Source organism: Andrographis paniculata, unplaced genomic scaffold, assembly GCF_009805555.1.
Source record: "Andrographis paniculata isolate CXL003 unplaced genomic scaffold, ASM980555v1 Contig35END, whole genome shotgun sequence".
NCBI classification, from domain to species: Eukaryota; Viridiplantae; Streptophyta; class Magnoliopsida; order Lamiales; family Acanthaceae; genus Andrographis; species Andrographis paniculata.
The window spans coordinates 3,671,362-3,694,692 of NW_026137568.1; the positions used below are offsets into that span (position 1 = coordinate 3,671,362).

The window sequence follows — 23,331 nt, forward strand, 5'->3', positions numbered from 1 at the left end:
GAATATTGAGTTGGCAAGTTTACATTTGGATGTGTGAAGGCAAATCGAGGTTATCGTTCTCAAGTGTCTTGATATGTACAGTGAATTACATACTCACATATTTTCCTTGCGAATATTGTAGGTGATTCACTTTTCGTTGTCAAGGTCTTTGTGGCATCCGCCTTAGTCCTAGATACACCATTTATTCTAGAGCAACTTCAATTCGTTATGTCATGTTATACATACAGTTTGAATGTGTGTTAATATATACGGTGAATTATATAGTCGCAAATTGCACTTGTGAATATTGTAGGTGACACACTTTCCCTTGTCAGGGTCTTCATGACATCCGCCTCAATCCTGGACACACCTCTTATTTTGCCGATCATTGTTGGGGCGACTACCATTCGCAACGTTGTTGATGAAGATCCTATTAAGTGGAACTACAAAGACGTACGGATCTACTTTCATACCTTTCATATATTGAATTTCAAAACTTAAAAAGAAATATACGTTAAACTATACCTCTTCTATTGGAAATTGCAACTCATGCGCCATCCTTGAAGCATATTAATCGATTGCCTGTTTTGATGGTAGGTTGTTATGGCTATGTGAACTACCTATGTATTAAATGTATAGACATTTGGAATTATCTTTTTGTAGTGAGAATTGTGGTTATGGATTAATGGATAGCCCTACTTGCTTATTACTAGGTTGGATGTTTGAAATTCTTGCGTTTTGCGTAACGTAATGTCGTAGTGGAGATGTTGCTAGGCTTGTTTGATGGATTACTTAATTTTGTTGTTAGGTGATGAACATCGACTAGTAAATATTGTTATGTTAATATCCTATGTTGGGAAGAAGAATTTACATTGTCTATTGTTTACAATTATGACCGGTCGTGATATTTATAGTATGGTTGTATACATAATTTCTTTCGGTATAAGGAAAATCACAAGAGGTCAATTTGTTACGCACAATTTCAACTAAATCAAAACTATTATTTTTTATTAGACACTATTTTTCCGTAACAGAAGGATGAAATGATGTAACAAAAAATGGTTATTTGGATGTTTTTTTTTACGGCCAATTTCATGACCATAAGAAAATATATTTTTTATTACGGGTTCAATGACGTAACAAAAAAATCGTAACATAATCCTACGCTGACAAACGGTCACTCTAAGTTTTTTGTAACGCGAGGAACTTTCGTAACAAATATCGTGACTAAAAGCCCTGCCACACGCGCGGAAAGCTCAACATTTGATTACGAGAGAAAATTCGTAACAAATGTCGTAACAAAAACCCTGCCATAGGGAGCGTTGACCGACAGTAATAGTTACGAAAATTGGCGTGGCAAAAAAGATTCGTTACGCGAGTATACATTACAGATAAAAGTCGTCACTAAGGCGTAGCAAATACGCAAATAGTACGAAAAATAACTTTTTGTTATGATTTTTCGGCCGTAGTAGAAAACTATTTTTGGGTAGTGAGAATTGACACTTTATTAAAGAATGGAAGGAATAATAGTGTGGGGTGTTGGTCTGCATCGGGTTTCTGTGTTGGATTGAAGATTGTCTTCTTCTTCGAGTTGGAGAGTTAGGAAGTCTAAGAGAAAAGGATTAAGGGTTTCTTGTATGTCCTGTGTTGTGACTCATTCTTACACGATTTTAAGAATTTATCCAGGAGCTTTCGAGTCTAAGGTTAAGAAGGCATTCTAGAAGCTTGCTCTTGAGGTAACTTTCTTTCTTTTTTAATTTTTTTGATTTTTTGGGGGTTGTCTTGTAACAACCAAGAAGAGTATGATTTTCCGTCTTTGTCATTTGGTGATGTGAATATGAATTTATATCATTACAAAAATAATAATAATAATAAAAATTACTAAGGAAAAATTCCCTTACAACTGAAAAATATTTTGTTACAATTTCCAATACAACGGAATTTGTGTCCAAATAGAAGTTGTAGTAAATATTATTATACTAATCCGAAGTGACACTTAAGATTTTTCAACGCAGAAGAATTCCAACAGAATTAGTGATCATCATTTCCGTCGCAACATTAATTCATTGCAAGAGAATAGAACTGTAATACCCCCGAAGTTGGGCCGGTGCTATGTCAACTCATGTGGATGAGCCAGTGCCAGACTGTCCTAGGTAGAATATAGGTTAATTGGATAGAATAGATAACTTGTAAACAATGTGCACATTCATTTCCGGGAGTCCTAATGAAAGAACTCTAGAGTTAAGCGTGCTTGTTCTAGAGTAATTTGAGGATGAGTGGCCCCTTGGAAGTCTCCCAGGGTGTGCATGTCTGATGACAGAAACGCGCTGAAAGGAATTTGAGGATGAGTGACCCCTTGGAAGTCTCCCAGGGTGCGCATGAGTGATGATAGAAACGCGCTGAAAGGAATCGTGTTGACCTGTGGGGCTAGTCTACGATCCCGACATGCTCGACTTTGCGTGACTTGCGGGCTAGGGTGTCATAGTTGGTATCAAAGCCGACCTGCGATAGCTCGCAGTCGTTGACCGAACTGGTGACGGGCCTAGGAGTAGATGATCTTTGGGGTGCAACGTGGACATTGTATTGTTAAGTGGGGGAGGATGTAATACCCCCGGAGTTGGGCCGGTGCATGCCATCCGATGCTGAATATAGGTTAAATTGATTGAATAGACTACTCATATCAACAATGTGCACATTTTTTTTCGGTAGCTCTACTGAAAGAACTTTAGAGTTAAGCGGAAGTATCCCAGGGTGGGAATGTAACTATTGTTAATTACATCGAAATTTCTATAGTAGACCGTCTATTCAATTTATTTTTGCTTTTTTTTAAAAATTTTTTTTTTCAAGACTTATATAACAAATGTTAATTTAATCCTCCACAATCAATTTAATTTAATAATTTGATTAATATCTCTCGTCAAAGATACGAGAGCTAAAATCATATAAATTTTTTCAAACCTAATACTACAAAAAAAATAATATATTTGTAACGGAATTCCGTCCCTAAAGTTCACGTAGCTAACGTAATTTCATTCATATTTCTGTCTCTAATGTCATTAGTAACGGAAAAAATAGATTTAGAGACAAAAAAATTTTGTTACAAATTTTTTCTTGTAGTGTAAACATTGTCTAATAGACCGAAAATAAAATATATTTAGTTTCAGCACCATAAGTAACAAATATCAGACACAAATGTATATAACTCTACTTCCGGTTATTATAATATCATGCATGCATGTGCATGTGCTATTCATATCACTTAACTACTCATTTAAACGGATTAAATGATTATTTTTATGGTGTTTGTTGCCCTATTCAATTGCAGTATTTACAATTCTAATTATCAAATATTTTTCTTTAAAAAAAACTTCAAGATTAAAGATATCTATATATATATATATTGTTAGCTTTGATTTATTCCTATTGTTTTTCAAAATGATAATTTCATTGATTGCTTATCTGCGGTGTTTGATTTGATTTATTGTGTTTTTGTTTGCTTGTTTTCATGGAATGAATTAATGTGAATTTTATTGCAGTATCATCCAGATGTGCACAGAGAGAGCAATTGTGGAAACCAATATTACCAAATCTACCAGGCATATGATCCAAGAATGTGCATTATTGAATATGGGCAGTATGTAAGTATGTGCATGCATGATTGAATTTGTACATTATTGAATATGTGCAGTATGTAAGAATGTGAATTATTGAATATGTGTGTGTATTCAGTATTTGTCCTTATGGTTAGGTTTATGTCGATTCATAATTATTTATCTTGTGGAAATTGTGTTTTATATTATAAGAGAGGGTGGAGTTGATGATGAAAAGGGATTTATATTTTTTAAGTCGTAATCTAAATCAGCAAGAATGCATTAAATATATATAGATTATAGATAGATAGATAGATAAAATTCATTATACACGTGTTTATGATGTATATAATAAAAAAGAAATTTTAAATATTTGTTTAAATATTTTAAACTCAAATTTTAATAAAATATCTAATATATGAATATTATTTTCTAAAATATAAAATTTTATAAAACAAAAATAAAAAATACAAAATAAATTTATTTAAATATAATTAATACAAACTAATTTTATAAAATATATGGACTTTTAAATATAGATAACAATATTTGTTTATTGGGGAAAGCGATAGAAATAGAGAAATTTTGGATAAATCTATAATGTTATAAAGTTAATTAAATTGATTTATATTTGTTAAGTATATTTTAATTTACTCAATATTGAAATGTGTCAAATAAAATGAGATAAATTATGAATTGAACAAGGTATCATTTATTTTGGGATGGAATAAGTATTTTCTTATTTTAATAGATAGAATTAATAAAAATATTAAGTAATACATAAAATTCTCAGTTTTTTATTTTTATTTTATAAAATAATTAAAATGTAATTTATTTTTAGTTTTAACTATTGTATTATAGAATAATATAAATGTAATATATAAATTTTATTTACTAAATTATTTTATTTAATATAAAAAATTTATCATAAAGTTATTTTATTAAATTAAAAAAATATTATAATGTATAAATAATATTATATAAAGAAATTCTTGTATAAATATCATACTAAATAAAATAATAAATTTGTTAATGTGAAAAAAATGTAAAATTCCATTGTACAATATAAGTAAAAACTTGAATGAGTTCTTAATGGGTTATTTTCTTTTTTTTTATTTTTTTATTTTTTTATTTTTTTATAATGTGGAATCCGCGGCTACTATCTCTAATAATATGAAAACTAGGTTTGATAAATCACATTAGATGAACCATGTGCGATAAATAAGACCTGGAGCGTCGGATTTTGGGATTATTAAGATGATATGATGTGGCAGATAATATAGTCTTGGAAAAAGCAAAAAATGAGTTTTGGATTGTTAACTGTCTTAACATCAAAGCTATGTAATACATACATGTATGGATCGGAGAGCTTCTTCCAACTAATTCTCTCTCTCTATATATATGTGCGTCTCTTAATCATTTTTCTACAAAAGCTACATTCATTTTTGCCCATACCTTATAACTACACACAGGAATCCATGGCTTCTTCCCCGAATCACTTTCGTCGTCCATTAGCCAATTTCTCTCCAAGCTTGTGGGGTGAACACTTCCTCAAACATAATTTTGATTCTCAGGTAGGTGTAATAATCTTTTAATGCATTTTATTATAATTACTATTAGTTAACGAAATTATGTTGTATGTGTAGGTTCTGGAAAAACACAAGAAAGAAATTGAAGGGTTTAAGGATGAAGTGAGAAGTCAACTATCTGGTAAGGGGATTCAAATGATAGATACCATGAATCTAATCGATACACTTGAACGCCTCGGGATAGCATATCATTTCCAAAATGAGATTGCTCACAAGTTGCAAGAAATTTTCAATCTCAATACTAACTACGACGACGAAACCTACGATCTCTACACGGTCGCGCTGCACTTTCGATTATTTAGGCAGCATGGACATCATATTTCTTGTGGTACGTATGTGGTTCGGTTCATCTCTTACAATCTACAAAATTTTTTCATATATAGGACATCATTTGCAAATCAACATGGTTGTTATGCACCAATCGACGCATAAAAAAATATATATAGGTGTGCTGTATTAATCTAAATTATCTGCTGACAATTCATAATGATAAAGTATGCTATATGAATATATTTATTGTATTGAGTTTAACATTTGTATGTATTATCTTGATCATTGTCATGTATTGTTAGTTAAGATGATGTTTTTATATAACACAAAGTTTGTACTGTTAATTTATGGTCCATGTGTGCTTGTCAATATTCAAAATGTTGTCAGCATCATATTCGATATTTTTTTTATCAGCACACAAATAGTTTCGGGTATGTATATATATATATATATATGTTTCTACATGTATACATGTTAAAAAAGATTGTGCTTTACATAACGTGCAGATATATTTTGCAAATGGATAGACAAAAATGGAAATTTCCAAGAGCGGATTAAAAATGATGTAAGGGGTTTGCTGAGCTTGTATGAAGCAACACATTTAAGAATACATGGAGAAACAATATTGGATGATGCTTTCACTTTCGCTGCAACGAATCTAAAAACTACGGTACATGATCTTGAACCCTCGTCGCCCCTTCGGAAACAAGTAGTGCATGCTTTAGTGCAAAGCCTGCACTTGGGTTGTCCAAGAATCGAAGCTCGAAATTTTATTTCTATTTATGAGGAGGATGAATGCAATATCGATTTCTTGTTGAGGTTTGCCAAATTTGACTATAATCAACTACAAATATTGCACAAGGAAGAGCTTCAAGAAGTGTCAAGGTAATGAAATTTACTTGCGTTATACATTCAAGGGTGGACTTACTTTGACGGATTATATTGGATAATATTAATTTATCCAATTTTCAATAAAGTAAAATTCGGCATAACAGTAGCATAATTAAAAATGATTAATTCTTCTCTTGTAGGTCACATTAAATAAGAAAAATATTATTAATATTAAAATACTATTTTGATTTTTCATTAAAACTAATTTACTATTAATTTTATAATATGATTGAGATATTTTATTTAGGCAAATTTAATACTTTTTATACAATAATTGAATTATTTTATTATGTGATTATATAAACTATTAAAATAATAATATGTGTTATAATATCATCCCACAAACTATAGAACACCCTAAATGCACAAGCATATGAATATAAACCATACTTTTCAACATATATTCTACACACAAATGAAAAGGAATAGTTATCTTTATCCTTTTTTTTTTTTTTTTTTTTTTTGGATCGGAAAGGTATCTTTATCCATTTGATTATATAGGTGGTGGAAAGAATTGAACTTGATCTCGAAGTATAGCTATGCAAGAGATAGAGTAGTCGAGTGTTTCTTTTGGGCTACGGGAGTGTATTATGAACCTCAATATTCCCGTGCTCGTGTTATGCTTGCTAAACTCATTGCAATGACATCGATAATGGACGATACATATGATGCTTATGGCACGGTTGAAGAGCTAGAGGCTTTTACCAAAGCCATAGAAAGGTAAAATATTCTCTTTAAAAGATAACTAATCGAATTTCAAATTATGTCAAAGGTTCATCTCATAAGGTTTGGTTTTTATTAGGTGGGATATTTCAGAAATTGATCAGCTACCAGAATATATAAAAGACTTCTATAAAGCTTTTCTTGAACTCTACCAACAAATCGAAGCTGAGTTAGAGAAAGAAGGAAGATCTTATACGATAACATACGCCATTGATGCTGTATGATGTATTATTTCACAATCTCATTACTTTATGTGTTATTTCTACAATCTCGTGCATGTATGCTCACACTCAATCATATATATACACATATATAGTGAAAATTGCAAAAAACATCTCTCATGTATACCCCATTATCACTTTCGTCTTGTATTTATCTCGTTGGCAAAATATATCCTACATTGCAAAAGTCGCTATTTATATCCTTTAGTTGCGCGTAGTGTTCACACCACGCTCAGTGACGCGCGATCACGCACTGGTATGCGCGACCAAAGGATATAAATAACGACTTTTGCAAATATGTAGTATATATTTTATCAACTAGATAAATACAGGGCGAAAGTGATAATGAGGTATAAATGTGAAATATTTTTTGCAATTTTCTCTATGTATATATATGTATGTATGTATAGCTCAAAGAATTGGCAAGAAGCTATAATGTTGAGGCAAAATGGTTCATACAAGGAGAATATCCATCTTTCACGGAGTATCTCAACAACGGTCTCATAAGCTGCAGCTATTATTATCACACCATGGTGTCTTTATTGGGGATGAAGTTTGCGACCAAGAATGATTTCGAATGCCTATATCAAAAACCTAAAATGCTTATAGCGAGCCTCATCAATTGTCGACTCACGGATGATGTGGCAAGCTATGAGGTATATACGATATTTATACATAGACAACTTGTATCTAGCTTGTTAATACAAAATTAATTAATGTGCTCTAGATATTGTTGTTTATATATGTTAGGTTGAGAAAGAAAGAGGCCAAATGGTGACAGGTATTGAATGTTACATGAAAGACAATGATGTTACAAAAGAAAGGGCACTGTATGAACTTGGTGAGATGGCTAAAAATGCGTGGAAGGACATCAACCAAGAGTGCCTGAAAATGTCTCTGTATTCGAAAGGCGTCGTTGAGAGGATCCTCAATATGTCTCGACTCATCGATGTTGCTTACAAGAACAACCAAGATGGATACACACATCCACAAACGAATTTGAAACCGCATATCTTAGCATTATTTGTAAATCCAGTTCCAATTTGAATCTAGCAAATTGTTAATTAATTAGTTGGTGAAATTTTATCACATATATTACTAGTCTCAAGTGTAACCACAACTTCAGTTCCAAATTGTGGTATAAATTAAGATGAAGGCGTGCTTTTTTTATTTACTGTTTTGGCTGAACTATAATACTATTTCTTTGCATTTTCTAGAAATTCATAGAACACTAGTATTTTCTAGGAAAAAAAAAAAAAAAAGGCTAGAAACTTTAAAAAAAAAATTTCAAAATTGGGAGACCTCCGGATATATCCGAGATTCAATGTACCCGGAGAAACGCGGGATGGCAGGCTATATCTACGACATGAGAAAAGTAGCTCTGATACCATATTTAAATATTTGCAGAAACTCTAAAACATCTTTTTTTTTTTTTTTTATAATCAAAATAAGGAGCTTATATATAGGCAATACAAAAGATTCGATAGACTCAAATCTAAGTAATATAATTTATGAATAAGATTAAATCTAAATATAAATCTACTAATTTTAAAACTAAATATCTAAAATATCTCAACATTTACTTCTACAGTATAATTAGTGAATAATTAAAAAGTTTATTAGTAAAAATAATTATTATATAAAAAAATAATTATCGATTAAGATTAAATTAACTAATTAATCTAATTAACATTTAAGAAAGTGCGGCTTAAAGTGGATAATTAGTTTCAAAAAACGAAATTGATAAACTATGCGGAACAAATCAAAATAGAAAATATGGACAAATTATGTGAAACAAAACAAGTACATATATAAGATCATCTTCTATTAGTATAAAGTTAACATAACGTACTTTCTTCATCTAATATAGAAGATAAATGAAATGCAAGGAATGTTGTAATCTGATTAAATTGCTAAAAGAAAATACGTTCTAATAAATGATCCAAAATCAAAAGCTATATTCTTAATCAACTAAACACAATAATAGGGATAAATAACAGGAAAATAATTTATTTTCTAAACTTTGGGATTTATTCAATTGAAAAATAATTTAAATTTAATAAATCTAATTTAAATTAACTAAGCAACATATTTGAGCCCCATGAGGATATTAATGGAGGAAAGATTGATTGTGGATGTTACTTGGGGAATAAATATGTGTTTGTTTGGGGGATTGGATTTTAAATCCACTATTCATCCAATTTTTTTCTCCAAAAATATCAAATCAAACACCTATTTTTTATTTTTTATATTATACTAAAAATCAATTTTACATTTAAAACACCACATCAACACCTATTTATATCACATCATACAATTATTCAAATTCAAAATTTTTACTATTCAAAATCTCAACTCAAAATCCAAACCTCCAAACAAACACACCGGAACTGAATGAGAGAAATAAAAGAGCCCGGATCGATCAAAAGAGGACACACACCTGAAGAGACAAAAACTTCTGCTCATTTTCCTTTGTTCTTGTTTTATTTCGTCTATGTTTTTGTTTGCTTATATGGTTCTAGCTTGTTTACACATTTTGTTCATTTACTCTCTTTGTTATACAATTTTCTTTTGAGTAGTATATTTGTCTATTGTCCAATCATTGTTTCTTTTCAACTTTTTCACCAATCAACTTGACACGAAATATCTGTCCTAAAAACTTTCTAGAATACTTTCGAGAACCCTCGTATCAATCTTCTGACGGGCCCCTTCTTATAGGCCGTCCGAAGAAGAAATTTGAATTACCGGGTACAACTATAAGATTTACATAAAATATTTTATATATCTATATTAAAATACATGGACTATGTATATTTATATATTTTTCAGAAATAATTTTCAGCATATATTTCTATTAAATTAAAACTTGAACAAGAATAGTTGATCAAATAACTATAAAGGCTTATTTTCCGTTTTCATGTGTTTATAGAAGAAATAAAGGAGAGTATAATCTACTATTTTATATTTGATTGATTAATGTTATGAAAATTATTTGGTTATCAATCTTCTGACCAACCCTTAAATAATGTGTTTGTTCATTTTGTTTTTATTAATGACACAATTCTCCATAAAATATTATTAAAAAATATATTATATACACACTTTAACACAATAAAATATATATTCATTCAAAAAATTTAATAATTCAATACAAAATATTAAATTTATTATATTACCAATATAATTAAATATCTATTATAAAAAATACGTTCATCCAAATATATAAAGTGAGCACAAGTAATAATCTTTGAGATCACTCTGCAATTAGAGGAAAATGGTACTTGTGATATTTATTTTAGCTTTGTATATGACATCATTTATTTCTTTATCTTGAAATCTTATTTTAATGTTTTATATAACCTCTTAATATAAAATATTTAGATAAAAATCTTGAAAGTTCAAAAGTCTTCAAAATTTTTTGAATTATAAGAAAAATATATTTGCTTTGATGTTTCTTAAGAAAAATATTATTATTTATAAATAGTATCATGATATTCAAAAGTATCTATGTAAATAGAATATAACTAAATAAAATTATAAAGAGAAAAGTAGTTGTATATAGATAATTGAGATTATACTTTATCCTACATGTGATATGATAATACAAATGCTTCGTAAAGCTTCTCTTGTTTTTTAATGGTTTGGAAAAATATCCAACAAAATCATATCAATAGCTTTCATGGAACTTCTTAAATACAACAAGATAACTCATTGATGTACGAAACCAAGAGCATATTACATTTAAAATATATACGTGTTCCGATTTGTACATGATATATATTATATTGCTTATTCCTGCAAATAAACTTTCAGTTTTCTTGTGGAATTTAGAAGTATACTCTGAGAAGAAAAGTCTATAAAAATTTCATATATGTTTAACTTGTGAACTGATTTCCTTTGCAATGAGGATTTTGTTATGGATCATGAATACGAACGAAGGATGACAGAAATGATATAAAATCATTGTAATACTTATCTTATATATGTTGTATCAATCAATAGATATGGTCAAGCAAATATGTATATATTGTCAGAAAATAAATATCTAATAAAATATGTTCGTAGAAGCGAATAGCGAAATTTAAACAAACCTCCAGCCATTGCTAAAAATTAAATTTGTTCTTGAGATTTTCTTCTTCAAGAACAGTAGATTGGAACCGTGGGAAGATGGTGTTGCCAAACTCTGGAACCCTTGGGAGGATATTGCCAAACTTTGAAACCCTGTGAAGATGCTGCCAGATCTTGTAACCCTAGGATGACGTTGTCAAACCCTGGCTCTCAAATAGCGATGGTGTATTCTAATTTCTGAGAGTAGGTTTAGTAACCCATATGTGAGAGTATTTATAATTAAAAAGAAAAACCGTCCATTCTTGAAATCCTGTTGCATGAATCCTTGGGATACCTCTCGAGAACATATACACCAATCAACTTTTGTTTACAAGCTCTTGAGAGTTCTCAGAATTTGACGCAATGAGCCCACTTCAGGGGGTGGAGGATGTGAAATAAATTTAATGAAATTATCTTTATGGGAAATAAATTGACAAAAGGGTAAAGACACCACAATGTGGGGAGTGGAGGTGTTTGGAATGTCTCTTTACTAGCGCTTATTTTAATTTATTGTTTTTATATTTCTATATTTTATTTATAATGATTCGTGTATGATTTTTGTTTTTCATATAATAAAAGAATAAGAACCAGATTGGCTCACCCCCATTCTGTTTTTTATTTTTTTATTATCATGGGTTCAAGAATATATAATTTTCTTTATCAAATTGGTATCAGAGCCACCAATATTAGTTCGAACAATACAAAAAAGTTGATGGAGCTACGATTGACAAAATCAAACTACAAAAGTTGGAGTATCCAAATGCAAGTGTTACTTGGTGCAAATGGTGCATGGAAAGTGGTAAAAAAATGGTTATGATTAACCTTAAGCAGCTGATACATTATCAACGAATCAACTAAAGGCGTTGAAAGAAGTGCGTGTGAAGGATAGACAACGGTTCACATCATGTTTCAAGCTCTCGATGAATCTGATTTACAGAAGATAGCTTATGCAAAATTTTCCAAAGAGGCGTGGAGAAAACTGGAAAGATGCTTTAGAAGGGATGACCGAGTTAAACAAGTACACCTCCAAGCTCTTCGAAGTGAATTGGAAAGCATGAAGATGAAGTAGTCGGAAAGTATGTTTGAACATGGGCAAACCGTGGTACATCAGCTCAAGAGAAATGACGTAACACTAACAGAAACGCGTTCAGTGGAAAAGATCTTGCGCTTTCTAATAGATAGTTTTTACAATATTGTATTTTCGATCCAAGAATCGAAAGATACCGCAACTTTGATGGTGGATGAACTCGTTGGATCCTTGAAGCTCATGAGCAATAGAAGAAAAAAAAAAGAATGAAGAGACACTAGAGAAAGCTCTCAAATCTAAGGCATCGATTGCTAAAGATAAAGTATTGTGGGTTGCTCACTCTCAAGGACAAAGACGTGGCCGTAGAGGTCATGGTACAAGGGACCGTCGCCGATGCAAAAGCCAGGAAGAAAAAAGGGAAAACCAGCCAACAAAATCTAAGAAGTCCTGGGCATAGCATAGGATACAAGGCACTTGAATGCTACAAGTGCAGGAAGAATGGCCATTTTGCGAAGAATTGCAATCCAAAAAAATGTCATAATTGTGGAAAGGTTGGGCACTACGCGAAGGACTGCTGGAACAAGAAAAAAGTTGAAGAAAATACAAATCTTGCCATAGATAATGGAGAAAATGAAGAACTTCTCTTTATGGTATAAAATAGTACCAATAATGATGTCGATTCGATGTGGTATCTAGACACAGGTGTAAGCAACCACATTTGCGGGCTCAAGCACCTATTCAATGAGCTACAAGAGGTGAAGGAAGGGCATGTTTCTTCTGAAGACGGATCTAAAATCCATGTTAAAGGACAAGGTACAATTTTCTTCATAAAAAATTGTGGCATGAGAGGAACAATTGAGGAAGTGTATTATGTTCCCGATCTAAAGAGTAACATCCTAAGTATGGATCAACTCATGAAGCGAGGATATTCCGTGCATATGAAAGATAAAATTTACAACTTAGCAACAAGAAGGGTATCCAGTGGCTCGAGTCGTCATAGTTGAGAATCGTATGTACAAACTCAATTTGTGGACAATGCAAGAAAATGTTTGAGAGGAGACTTTGAAGACATGTTCTATGGCATCATAGATTTGGTCATTTTAATCACAAATGGCTTAAAATTTTGACAACAAAAAATATGGTGCACGAGCTACCGGATGCAAACTACGAAGGAAAAATTTGTGAAGAATGTGTACTAGGAAAGCATGCGAGAGCCTCATTTGTTTTTCAAAAAAAAAAATCATATCAAAGCCAAGAAGGCTCTCTTGTTGATTCACACCGATATTTGCGGGTAAATTTCTTCTAACTCGTATAGCGGTAAATGGTATTTCATCACTTTCATCGCTGATTTTTCACGGAAAACATGGTTTATTTCGAAGGAAAAATCCAAACTTTTGACGTGTTTGTCAAGTTCAAAAATCTCGTGGAAAAATCAACTGAAAATGTCCTCAAATCTTGCAATCAAATAGAAGAAGAGAATAAAATTCGAAAGTGTTAACAAAGTATTGTGATCAACAAGAAATAAGAATATTTCTTACAGCACCTTATTCTCAGCAACAAAATAGCATTGTTGAAAGAAAGAATCGGACCATTCTTGAGATGGTAAGAACAAAGTTGAAGAGCAAGAACTTGCCAAATAATCTATGAGCAAAATCCGAGAAATGCACTGTGTACATGCTGAATCGTTGTCCTTACGCAAAGCTAGAGAATATAACACCACAAGAAGCTTGGAGTGGTCAAGAGCCGATAGTCTCACATTTATGGGTGTTTGGAAGTAAGAATGATGTGTTAATCGGCTATGATGAGAACAATAAAGGGTATAAGTTATTTGATCCAACAAGCGAAAAAGGTTGCAATGAGTCGGGATGGACAATTCAATGGAGGTGTTGAATGGGACTGGAGTAAGATAAAGGGGGAAACACAAACTTTTCGCCAAATAGAAATCTCAGAAAATATTTCAACTCTCGAATTTGTCAATGATGAGGATGAACCAAAGTAGTCGAGGTGGATATCGCTGCAGGATTTGTATGACTCGCCAAATGAGGTACCTTTTTCTTGTCTCCTAGCTGATGTTGAGAATATTAGTTTTGAAGAAGCCATGAAAGATGAAATGTGGCAAACAACCATGGATGAGAAGATTCACGCCATTGAATGTAATAAAACTTGAAGTTGATGGATTGCCGAAATGTGGACAACCAATCGGAGTGAAATAATTTTTTAAGAAAAAGATGAATGCAAATAGTGAAATCAAAAGGCATAAGTCACAGCTTGTCGCAAAAGGATATAAACAAAAAGTAGGAATTGATTATGATGAGGTGTTTGTTCAAGTTGCTAGGATGTAAATGGTATGTTTGCTATTCGCACAAACTGCCCAATTTGGATGGCCGATATTTCAGATGAATGTTAAATTGGCTTTTTTAAATGGCGTACTCAAAGGAGAGGTATATCTTGATATACTAAGGTTGGAAGTGAGCACAAAGTCTTGAAATTGAATAAAGCACTCTACAGCCTCAAGCAAGCACCACGAGCATGGAACACCCACATTGACACTTAATTTAAAGAAAATAGATTTAGTCAATGCATGTATGAACATGCACTCTCAATGAAGAAAAATAAAGGTAACTTGTTGTTTGTCACACTTTATGTAGATAATCTCATTTTTATGGGAAACAATGGAAATATGATAGAAAAGTTCAAAGAGGAAATGACACATGAGTTTGAGATGACAAACTGGGGGCTAATGAAAAATTTTATGGGGCTGGAAATACAACAAAGCAAATTGGGAATATTTGTATCACAAGAAGGGTATGCAAAATATATACTAAGGAAGTGCAAAATGGAAAATTGCAATCCAATGTCAACACCGATAGAACCAGGTATAAGGTTGTCCAAGTATGATGGTGGAGATCGACTCATTGCAAGAAAGTATCGAAACTTGGTGGGATGTCTTCGTTACCTAACTTTCACAAGGCTAGATTTATCATTAAGTGTTGGAATAGTAAGTAGATTCATGGAAAAGCCGGTATAGACACACTGGAAGGCGTTAAAAAGGATCTTGCGATACATTCATGGAACAAAGTCACATGGACTGCTTTATTCAAAGACAAATGAGTACAAGATGTTAGAATATGCAGATAGTGATTGGTGTGGAGACAATGGTGATCGAAAGAGCACAGCGGGATATGTATTTCTCATGGGGGAACCAACTGAAGTTTGGATCGATAACAAATCTGCCATTGTCCTAGCAAAGAATCCGGTGAACCATAAATGGAGAAAACGTATTGATATGTGATTTTATTTCATCCAAGATAAGATTAAAAATGTAAATGTGAAGCTCAAGCACGTGGAGAGTCGTGACCAGGTGGTGGATATCTTCACCAAGTCATTGCCCACAAAATTGTTTGAAAATTGCAAGAGGAAGCTTGGGATGAAGGATGCAAAAGAATTAACTTTAGGAAGGGGTGTTGTGAAATAAATTTAATTAAATTCTCTTTCGGGAAATAAATTGACGAAAGGCTAAAAGACACGACAATATGGGGAGTGAAAGTGTTTGGAATGCCTCTTTACTAGCACTTATTTGAATTTATTGTTATTGTTATATTTCCATGTTTTATTTATAATGATTCATGTATGATTTTTATTTTGCATAGAAGAAGTGAATAAGAACCAAATTGGCTCCCCCTAGTTTTTGTTTTAATCGTAGGTCCAAGAATATATATTTTTCTTTATTAGAGGAAAGGTCATTGTTGTCCAACAAATTAGAAAGGTTCAATTGATGTTATCTTGTCTTGGTTTGCAATTTTTCCCTATAAATTGACACCTCTTTGTTATGTCAAAATAATGTTAACTATCCTTTGTATTATAATTATACGAAATACCCAAAATTTACATTTAATACCGTAAGACTAATAGAAAATAGACATTGAATGCTGTATATGTTATAAGACAAGAGGATATTATGTTATCTAATCAACACATGTATTTTATCCTACAAACCATTTGGAAGCAAAAAGGATTGCATGCTACTTACCCAATTTTGTGCGTGTTCACGCTAAAGGTTACAAGTCTTTAGTCATGATTGGAGACGGTGCCACTGATCTTGAGGTTAGAAATATTTATCTTTGGTGTGTACTTGCAACTTAGAATATGAGGTGTGTTTATTTGGAAGGGTTTTGAATTGGAATTTGAATAGTAAAAATTTTGAATTTGAATATTTATATAATGTGACATAAATAGGCGTTAATGTGATATTTTAAATATAGAATTAATTTTTAGTATAATATAAAAAATTTAAAAAATATTTGATTTGATATTTTTGAAAAAAAAATTGATGAATTTTGATGAATAGTGAAAATTTGTGGAAATCTTCAAACAAACACACCCCACAGAAAGTAATGGTTGGATACTATGTTTATATATATATATAGTTGTGTCAATATAATAATTTGAGTTGAAACTTTTTTCTTTATTATTATTATTATAGACTCTACAGTATTACATTAATAATACAAACGAACCAACTCTTAAGATGTGTACCTCTAAGGTTTTTAACTGAAACAGTGTTTGAACTGATATATAAGTTATTGATACGATATTATTTTTTTTAGAAAATAAAAATAAAAATAATAATTTTTAATGAAAAATTTGATGAATAGTGAGATTATCATTCTTACTGCATCTCAGGCTCGTCTCCGAGGAGGCGGGGCAAACTTTTTCAGTTCTACAGCGGAGGTGTTAAATTTCGAATATAATTCAATTTCCATGGCCTCTTATTCTGTGTTTTGGTGAGTGATTCTCATTGTCTACACTCGTATTATTCTTCCATTTTTTTGCATATTGTTGCCTAAACACACCTATTTTTGGTTAAGGCTGGCCTTGTTTTGGATCTTGCTTTTGCAATATCCAATCTATACATTCTATATATTGTATGTTAAGATTTTTGTTTCGATTTAAGGTTTAAAATAATATTAATAGAATTGTAATGCTTTGAATTATAAATAAAATAAAAATAAAAAGTAGTGAATTTGAACTTTATTTGTCTGTGTGTTTGTATTTTTTATCTATATTAATTTTATTTCAAAATATCACTATAATATAACCTCTCGATCCAGTCAAATAATATGCTTTTAGTCAGTACAATTTTTTATATAGATTTTTGTCTTTATATTTTAGTTTGATATCATTATATAATAATGCTAATATAAATTTAATACTCTCTTCTTTCCTAAAATTAATTGTACTTTCGTTGTAGACGGAGTTAGTAATATTTATAATACTACCTCCGTCTGACACTAAGAGTCTCATTTACTTTTTGCGTGTTGATCTTTTAATATTAATTATGATATGAAAATGTAGTACAAGTCAAGGGAAATTGACAAAAATATTTATGTTGATGATAATTTCAACAATAAAAAGTGAAATTTGAAAATATATTTCAAAATTAAGAGTAAAGCCTGGAATTATAAATTCTCAAGCGATAAACAAAAACTTAGAAAGTATAAAATAACAGTAAATAAAGATGACCCCCAATGAGTTTCTTAGAATTTTATCTGATTGAAGATGTCCGCTCTTTCTCATCTGAGTTGCTAATATAAGCATCAATCTAAACCGTCCAGAACCACTTCCACGTCAGTTAGCAATCCGAACCGTTAAAAACCGCTTCCACGTTGGTTACCAATCTGACCGTCCAAAACCGCTTCCACTTTGGTTACCACTCTGAACCTTCCTAAACCACTTCTACGTTAGTGACCTTTGTAACCAACCGTCCCAAGGCCCAAGCTCAGATAAGTTTACTATCTGCAGGACCAACCGTCGGATCCTTTTGGCCCAGCAACCAACCCAACCGAATAGATCTAGTTCACCACTGGGCCATCATTGGGCCCATCCATTCATCCTTCTTGGACTCAAAACCCTAATCTTACTTTCGTACTCAACAAATTGCCCCCTCTTTTTCTGACTTTCAAACGTCACCCTCGATCGGCACAAGAAGTGACGATTGGAAGTCTGCAATAGTAATAGTATAATTATATCGCTGTTTCAGTCAAATTACAGGGGTTTTAAAAACTTGTTTTTACCGCCAAAGGTTACTTCTCCTTCACCTCACGAAGTTTTCATCATCTTCCTCATCGCAAAACTCATTTCTCTCTCAATACTCCATTGCGATGGCGAATTAATATGTTCCTGCCTTGCCGTTCGATGGTTCTAACCCCGAAACCTCATTTGTTTCATCTCGAGTCCTCACTCCAACCATTCGCTCTTATTGTACCACCATAGAGGATGCATCTCGAATGAGAGACACCCTCGAGCATGGAATACCCCTAGCCATCAAAAATACCTCGTTCAATCCTTCTTTCCTTTTAGATACCATCGAAACCCACCTAACTTATCCGAAAGGGAGCTTCCGCGACTGGTATTCCAAGTTTTTTTCCTTATTTCCAGGAACAATGGAAATGCCAGGGGATCGATAAGGCTATTCTTCTTTCCACCGAACCACTGCATCTTCATGACAAAGTTCTCCTCGGTATAGCAACCTTTCGGAATAAAAAAATCAGGGCTTTCCTGTTGTCTGGTGGTCCCATAGGTCCAATGCTGATGGACGTAGATTGATCGCCCATCTTCCGATCGTGGGTGAAGACCCAGTGGCCGGGTCTCTCATTGGGCAAGAGCCAACATCCAACCACGCCGGCTGGTCATTGTCAACCCTCTTTGGCAAAGGATGGACTAACTTTGTTGTTGACTACTAGGGTGAAGCCGACACCCCTGTAACCGACCGTGAACATACGACCGCCTTTATACGTTTTTGGGTTTGCAAGTATGTCATTCTCTCTTCCTCAAAATGTGTCCTTCCTTCCCATCTCGACCTAACCATTCATATAGATTCCGGTCAATTCTACTAGATCAGAACCTTCTTTCTTGCTAACCGTTTAGCCTGAGTTAGCACCCGTTTTTCTGATACTAACAAACTAGACACAACCACCTCAGGTCCCTTTTGGTTTTAGAACTTTGGCTATGTCTGTAGTTCCAAACCGTATTTTACAGTCATCCATCAATCAACACTGGACCCAGCCATTCACTCAGCTTGACCATTGCCGCCATGTCGCCCAAATTATCCGACCTCAAACCTTTCGACCCAGTCATCTAAAAAATTATCTCTGATGGCCGCAATAACTCCCGCTTCTATGTATATACCATCCTTTTACAATATGCAACCGAACTCTTTTGGCCCTATCCTGACTCTTCTCACCCTTTGTCGTATCCCGATCCTTTACCGTATCCGACCTACCCTTTCTCCTGAGACGCTGCCCTAAGACCCTGCTCTTTATTCCTCAGTAAACGAATGGGTAAGAAGGGAAATAAATCTTTCTATACCTTTAACTACCAACCCTAATTCCTTGCGCGTCAGTTCGGCTGTCGCCAAGGTCCTCATACCCAACCACACTTAATCACCCAGAGCCCCGGCGGAAAAGTAATCCCCGAGCGCATCCAACCTTACCTAACCCAACTCTCCACCTCTATAATTTATAATTCCTACCTTCCCTTCAAAACCGAAACTCAGACTATTGAGTCCTTTCGTGAGTGGTGGTCGGTCACATGGGCTCTGCTAGTTCCTGTATCCGACCATATAACTCCAACTCTTCTTCCAGACTGGCATTGGTTGTAACACCCCAAGTTGGCTCGTATTGGAAATGCTACCGCTACACTGCATTATGAGGTCGTCACCTCCTCCTTTGGGCCACACAATACAGTGTTAAGGCTAAAATCAACCATAAAAGCATATTATTATATAAAAAAAATCTGATTTATGAATATTTACAAAACACACTCCTAAACAAGTGGTTTTTTCGATTAAAAATTTACATATAATACAATAGATGTAAGTTCACTCACTCAGCCCATCTTTCTATATCCCAAGACATCCCCTGTCCCGGAGGTGCCATGCATACCTGAACCAAATATTTTTCTTAAAAGCAGTTTAGAATTAAATCTATTTTAAGAACTAACGTGAAATATGTCATGTCATACCTTTAAAAATAAAGTCTAATCTCCGTCAATAATAACATACGTGTCATGTCATGCCAATAGTGAAATGATGCAACAAAGATATCAAACTCAACAACAATGCACATGCACATATATATATACATCCGTCGAAGTGAGAAGCCGGAATAACCTCGGCTCCATAATAATAGGCTCACTGCATCTGTCTAAGTGAGCAGCCGGAATAACCTCGGCCCCGTAATAACAAGCTCACTAGACCATCATCAATAAATAGCCGGAAAATATTCGGCTCAAGGAAGGACCTGATAAACCCATAATAATAAAATGGTCATCCGGTCACTTTCATATACCCACCATACGACTCCCACAATCAATACATGGATAGCCGAATGTAGTCGCCATTAACCACAAGACGCCCCATAGTCTGTGATAGCGAAGATAGGACCCCCACTGACTAGCTCTATCCCGTGTAATGTAGTAGAATCCGTGCAACCTGAAATAACCCAAGGGAAAACCCGAAAACTCTACTTCTCCTTACGCGCCCTAACAAGATCACGTTTGGAGTTTGGCATATGATCCTAAACTACCAATAGACCTCACTAGTAGCTACTCCAATGAGTGGAACAACACCCAACACGAATGATTAGACCAAATACGTCTCAACTACAATAGGTCTAATCGCTGAATAACCGTGCGACTAAGTCACCCAGTTGTCCGACTACTATCGTCCACTATCGCCAAAGTGTTACGGTACATCGGGGTTGAATATCCTAACCCCAGATGATGCCCTCGCCTAACACTACCGCACACGGCGACTAAAGGATAGATCCATAAAACAAATCTGATAAATCGTGCAATATGTGTGCAGTATGTCAACTAAGTGAATTTATCAAAAAGGGCTGGTGAGACAGCTCACCTATCCTCATTTTTCATAAATTCACCAGCGCGATCAAATACGTATATCAAATATCATAAACCGTGAAGTCTCCCACATGCATACGCACACATATATATAAATATATACATGCACTGACAAAATGATTCACATAATATCACATTAACATATTAATCAAAATCGCATGCAACATGCATACCTAATTTCTTAAAATTAGATTTAATTCTTTACTGCTTACCTCTTATCGACACTCCCTAACTTTTGCAATCTCACCCAAATCTCCTCCAACGTACACCTGCCCCATTATTTACTCACATCAGATGAACTATATGTTTATTCATATGAGCTACTTGTTTATTCAAAAGCTAATTTTTATAATTAGCTCGTTGAGTTTCAAACTTTTATATTTGGTAGAATACAATATTCTAGCTATAAAACTCTTATACCTCATAATATTTATGTCACTCAATTATTAAATAAAAATACTTAAAGATATGAATAAACACGCAGGTGCAGTACAATGCCATTTTCAATTCAACTCGGATCGATACAAAATTCTCAAAATATAACGCTAGAACTATGAATAGGCTATTAACTAAAGAAATTAGTCGATTAAATAGCCAAATAGTCAGCTATGAATTTTTGAAGAATTTCTAATTTAATATCTCAAATACCTAAATTCATATTAAAATCCATAATTAAACTCTACGTATACGTATAGCAAAAAATATAATATCAAAGTCGAAATTGAAATCGAACAGCTAAATTTTTTCCTTTCTTTTTTTCTTCTCCTTTCTTTTCTCCCTACACATTTCTGCTTCAGCCTTCCTTCACAAGTAAGGTTTGCTTATTTGCATGTTTTACATATATATAATTATATTATTATTATTATTATTATTATTATTATATTATATTATTATTATTAACGCTATTATTATTATTATTATTATTATTATTATTATAAACATTATCTTTATCATCACCTTTAATATTATTATTATATTATTATATTTATTATATTTTATATTTATCTTTATCGATATTTATTCGTATAACAATCTCTATAATTATAACCAATATACAAAATAAGAATAAAATTTATTTCAGAATATAAATTTCTTGATCCTAAAATATTATAAAAATATTTATTTGCTATAATAATATTATTTTATACACTTCGAAATCGGGGCATTACATTGTTCCTGGGCTCAACCGTCCCAACACGGGCCCCGCGCAAAAGGCAGGTAACCGCCCCCAGGCTGGCCCTAGTGTGCCAAAGAAAAAGAAGAACAAGACGGCAGCAGCCCAACTGATGACTCCAAATATGAGTATATTCTCCACTTAACAAAACTATATATTATTTGAATTTCGGTATAAAAACTATCACAATACCTGATTTATGGCATACTTTATTGATCTATTCCACTTGGTATGATCCAAAATTAGTTTGTTGAGACTATTAACATTTTTTTCCTTTAAGCGGTGATTCTGGTCCAAAAAAGCGAAGGCATGAGAAGCAAGCGATAGCCGTTTCTGCTCAACAAGCGACAATCTCATCACTCATGCCAGCGACTCAGACATCTACCGCAGCGAAGCGACGACAACTCAATGCAAATAACGCCTAAGTGTCTACCCCACAGCGTAACAACCATTCCACTACCAGCCAGCATAGATAATTCCGCTCAGCTGCGCTGATGCCCTCCAGCCGTTTGGGCAAGCGAGGAAGATCTGCGTCCCTACAAGTCAAAGCAAGCGAAGCGAGCACTCTAGGAGTTATGCCAGAAATTGCTTCAACAGAATAACTACTACCAACTGCCTAACTGCTCAGCGGTTGGAACCACTTCTTAACTGCTCGCAACTGCTACTTCCAATAGCTATAAATAGGGCAAGATGTCTATTTGTAAAAATATACTTCGAGAGGAGTATACAAGCACTTTTTTTCACGCACATTCATAGCTGCCTTCCTGCCTTCCGAGAGCTCCAACCCTGTAAGGGAGTTCTCAGAAGGAATGGCCAGGGGAGTTGAGATTTTTCTCCTCCC

General features: G+C 33.2%; 1 protein-coding gene across 1 annotated transcript; it reads left to right on the forward strand.

Annotated features, from left to right (window-relative positions):
• Positions 1-4,863: 4,863 nt before the first annotated feature.
• LOC127249380 (germacrene A synthase-like) lies at positions 4,864-8,437 on the forward strand. The gene is made up of 7 exons (XM_051272146.1): positions 4,864-5,143; positions 5,216-5,486; positions 5,935-6,313; positions 6,821-7,039; positions 7,122-7,260; positions 7,674-7,919; positions 8,014-8,437. Exons 1-7 carry the CDS (start codon positions 4,871-4,873, stop codon positions 8,308-8,310), a joined length of 1,824 nt encoding a protein of 607 aa, XP_051128103.1. The 5' UTR covers positions 4,864-4,870; the 3' UTR covers positions 8,311-8,437.
• The last annotated feature ends 14,894 nt before the right edge of the window (positions 8,438-23,331 follow it).

Excerpts from the sequence above, each read along its gene's own strand:
- LOC127249380 (XM_051272146.1), top strand. The coding sequence starts at position 4,871 with ATGAGTTTTGGATTGTTAACTGTCTTAACATCAAAGCTATGTAATACA. Across the intron at positions 5,144-5,215 it reads AACATAATTTTGATTCTCAG|GTTCTGGAAAAACACAAGAA; the intron begins GTAGGTGTAATA and ends TTGTATGTGTAG. Across the intron at positions 7,040-7,121 it reads TTTACCAAAGCCATAGAAAG|GTGGGATATTTCAGAAATTG; the intron begins GTAAAATATTCT and ends GGTTTTTATTAG.